General features: G+C 44.4%; 1 protein-coding gene across 1 annotated transcript; it reads left to right on the plus strand.

Annotated features, from left to right (window-relative positions):
• The first annotated feature begins 212 nt into the window (after positions 1–212).
• LOC117552983 (class A basic helix-loop-helix protein 9-like) lies at positions 213–2,050 on the plus strand. Its single transcript, XM_034226719.1, is given in 2 exon segments — positions 213–1,225; positions 1,227–2,050. Coding segments are annotated over 2 exon segments (870 nt in total). The 5' UTR covers positions 213–601; the 3' UTR covers positions 1,473–2,050.
• Positions 2,051–4,571: the final 2,521 nt, after the last annotated feature.

Consider the following 4,571-nt stretch of genomic DNA (forward strand, 5'->3'; position numbering starts at 1 on the left):
TGGAAAAATAAATGATTGTTTACTGATAGAGTTCTTTGTAATGACAGAAATTCAATGAGGTGACTACATTTGAAAACTCTCATGGAAAGTCTCAAGTACAAACAGGTAACTGGAGTACAGGAGGAATCGTGGAATCAAACCTCAGTCAAGGTGTTAAAAGTGTGATGTAAATTGCTATCCAAATAATGAGTATGTTTTGCGTATGTTTAAAAGTGACGTGAAGTGTTGAAACTCTTCTGTAGGCTACGATCCTGTAAGGGATGTGAGGGAGAGTCAGAGTAGGAGGAGGAGGTGACAGTGCCATTTGCCTCGAGGGCGCCCATAAACCTGGAGAGGGAGAGAGAGTGCACCATTCCTCACAGGTGACTGTACCATGTGACTTCAAGAGCATTCAAAACACAGGCCAACCTGTCTTGTCAAGGTACAAGTAATCACAAGGCACCGGAGGAGTCAGAGGAGGAGGATACCTGGGCTGTCGGCGCAGAAGCAAATACCGGCAGCCCCACAAAACAAGTCAGGGAGCACCAAGGGAGAGCGTCAAGTCGTCTGCAAACGCCTCGCTACGATACAAGCAGGAAGATCTGTCCTGGTTGTTGACACAATGAGCTGCAGCAGTGTTGAAGGATCGGAGTTCTCTGAAGAAGAGCTGGAGCTTGGCGTGCTGGGTGAGGGGGAGGACGAAGGGAGTCCCAAGGAATCTTTCGAAGACAGCGAGAGCTCTGCCAGCCCTAGTGACCTGGAGGAAGGTCAGACCAAGAAGCGTAATCGACCGGTTCGCTCAAAAGCTCGAAGGATGGCCGCCAACGTCCGTGAGCGGAAACGCATCATGGACTACAACCAGGCGTTCAATGCCCTGCGCGTCACTCTGAACCACGACCTCAGCGGCAAGCGGCTGTCAAAGATCGCCACCCTGCAGAGGGCCATCAACCGCATCTCCGCTCTCTCAGTGTTCCTGAGCTCCAACCCCCCCAGCAAGCCCTGCACCCACCGGGAGTGCAACAGGTCGTCTGCAGGACCCGCTGCCATGGGAGCATCTCGGCATGAGCAGACCCGGGCCCCGGCTCCTCATCTGGAGCCTCAGAGTTACGTCCCCTGGCACTCGACCATCCCTCACCAGATGCCCCCTCAACAAGGGCCTCCCCTGCACCGGCTGCCCACGGAGCCTCATGTGTACATGGACAACACCGCGTCATCATGTCCCCCGTCACCACACTACCCTTGTTACCCCCCCTGAGGGACAGCTTTATGCCTCATATGGACACTGCGGAAGCCCCCACGACCATCCGCCCAGCCCTATGCGATACCCACAGGTGGGCGAGGGTTTGGGGTACCAGCCGGGCATGTGGGCCTCCTGCACTCAGAAATACATGGACACTTTTGTGGAGCCCTCTCCAGCTCTGGGGCTTCCCTGGCAGGTGAGCTACATGCAGGAGCCGGAACACATCCTCCCTCTGGGTTCTGAAATCCTATAACGGGCTTTATACAGAACCATGAGTCCTGAACACTGCTGATGACACAGCGGACAGACCAATGACCTCAGGGAGAAACGTTTTCTGTTCCTTCTCTTGCATCAACTCAGTATTACAATGACAATATTATTTTAGAGCAGAGTGGTCATAATGTGAGTAACAGATTTATGAAAAGTGCAATGGCAATCAAGACTGCAGAATGTTGTATGCATTGTTTTGATCTAGCATTTCAAAATGTAAAATAATGTGTCACTGTAAATAATTCTCCTACAGAATTATGTTCGAGATGTTTGATTGTTAATTGTTGTTTAGTCTTCTGCAGAGGCTGAAGAACTTAAAATGATGCTAAATGTGTGATAATAAAGTAAAAGTGAGAATGACCTTAAAGAGCCACAAGTAGACAAACAAACACACATGGGACAGCTTGCATTCTGTGTGCTACACTGTTATGTAACTTACACCATGTTTTCTTTCAAGTAAGATGTCTACGATTTGAACCCAACATTCTTGTATTTATACTCTGTATACGTTTAAATATGAATGGATGTTCGTAAAGTTGTAAAGAGTTTGTATATACTTTTCTAAGCTCCAAAATTAAATGTTTTAATTATATGACTCCTGTTCTGTCTCTTTTTATAGCAACACTGTTTGCTAGTAATTGGATTTACAACAACACTTATACAACATTTTCCTTACAAATATGTGTGTGTGTGTGTGTGTGTGTGTGTGTGTGTGTGTGCGTGTGCGTGTGTCTGTGTGTGTGTCTGTGTGTGTCTGTGTGTGTTGATTATAGCCTAAGGTCAGTAGCCTCTCTCAGAGTCTGAGATGACAGAGGTCCTTCACTCTGTTGAAAAATGTCCTTACAAGTCCATTCTTGCCATTTTACCGGGAGAAGAATAAAGGTGCTATTTACACACAGCAAAATAAAAACATGGGCCGACAGGCCAAAAGATAACACTGACTATGTGATATATTAGCTTAACAAAATCGAATAACTGATGCAGGGGTATGGAAAGTGCATGCACTGCCTCTTGTATACGCCTAATTGGGTTAAAACCTTTGCTTTCTAACAACAGCAACATCATCCCCAATAATAGGTCAGTGTTTTGTTAGCAGATCAGTAAGAGTAAAACCACAGCTCCCGCCCTCCTGTTCCAGCTCATGTTAGTCAACAACAGCTGCCCTCCCCCTGCTGAGCACTATGTCATGGAAACAGCTTTAATATTAGACTGTGGGTCTGAGCCCACCGACAGATTTATGTGGGCTCAGGAAGGAAGAGTGTGCCCCGTCATCAGCGCGGTGAAATCCCCAGTCGGGATCCACAGGCCCGCAGGTGGAACTGGGTGTGAGAGTGTTTTGAACCTCCTGGAGGTCTCCCAGCAGGGCCCCCGAGACGCCGTTGAAAACAGTCAGCCTGGGGAGGAGTACTGCAGGCTCAGGGAGGAATAAATGGTGTGGTACGACAACAATTAGCAGGCAGGAAGGAAAGGGAATCCGGACAAAGAGATGAATGGAGAGGAGGAGTGAAATAATAGGAAGGGGAGGGGATGGGACTTCGTTCTTCACAGACGTGAATCACTAGAGAACCTTGACTCACCTGTGAGAGACGAGTGAGGCTGACAGCTCAGTGACGGCATGTCTCTGCCCCCCCTTTCTGGCACACACATCTCTCACTGCAGTGCCAGTTATCTTGTCTGGGTCCTCATGACACTCCAGAGTGAAAGTGGTCTGATAGTACCGCAATCCTCCTGAGAACACGTGTCTAGTCGCTGGTTTAATAAACAGAAATAGATTCCCACTCCACAACAGGCGAAGAACAGACTGGACCTTTGTTTCCTTAGAAAAGAAAAGAAACAGGATTTTCAATGGGGACTTGCTAACAAAATAGACGTACATTTTTTTAATTAAATCTGATAATGTATAAAAAACTTTTAAATAAAGTCAAAGTACACAACTAGGCAAACCAACTCTTAATTTAGCTCTGTAGAACAACCATTACATCACAAATGTTATCAATAATAAACAAGTGTTCTTTTTCATTAACAATTCAAACCAAAGTTAAGGAATCTTTTCTTAACAGATTACAAAAAGCTATATAAATCATTGATACTAATACATAGGTACATTATATTATGATCTGTACATGTACGTATGACATTTTGTGTGTGTGTGTTTTCTTTACCTTGTTTTATTATTTAGGCCCCTGTACATGACTTTGACTAAAATATTATTTTTTGATTTATACGTTTTAAAACGTATTTATCATAAAGATTGTGATTGAGGTCCAATTTGTTGAATAAAATACATTTGATCATTAAAATAAGAGGTTTTATCACCACCTAGATTTGTAGTGAATGTCACCTAAGATATGTTTAATGTCAAAGTTTGATGGTGAAACAGAGAACAAACAATTAGTTGAACAAGCAATTCCTCAATTCATAGAAAATACCAAACACTTCTTGGTTTAGAAATCTTAAAATATAAGGATTGTATGCCTTTTATTTTCTTACATCATGGGTTTTGGACTGTTTACTTGACATCTTTACTTGGCAAAGCGCAAGATTCTTTAAAATGTTCTGATATTTTATAGACAAAATGGAAATAACTGACAAATAAATCAGTAATGAAAATAATAATTAGTTGGAGCCCTACAGTAAAATGTATCAAGACAGTGCATGTGTTGGTTGTTTACCTAAATCAGTTTGTGAGTCATGACATTATCCAACACCTTTGTCGATAAAGTGCTTTAACGTGTCAACTTTCCTGTTGCATGGTGACTCACCCGAGGGTTTACCTCACTTCTCCGCCATGTGAATCTGTCAGTGATGCATCTTTTATTCAGACTGTTTGGCCTCCTCGACAGACTCCGCGGCCAAGATGATGGAAAAGAAAACAAGCAAACATGAGAGCAATGATTCCAAGACACAGGGGTGTGTTTGCGTGATATATGGGGATGAGTCACGGCGTAGATGTTGATGCTGTACACACACACACACACACACACACACACACACACACACACACACACACACACACACACACACACACACACACACACACACACACACACACACACACACACACACACACCACACACACACA

This window comes from Gymnodraco acuticeps, unplaced genomic scaffold, assembly GCF_902827175.1.
Source record: "Gymnodraco acuticeps unplaced genomic scaffold, fGymAcu1.1, whole genome shotgun sequence".
NCBI lineage: Eukaryota > Metazoa > Chordata > Actinopteri > Perciformes > Bathydraconidae > Gymnodraco > Gymnodraco acuticeps.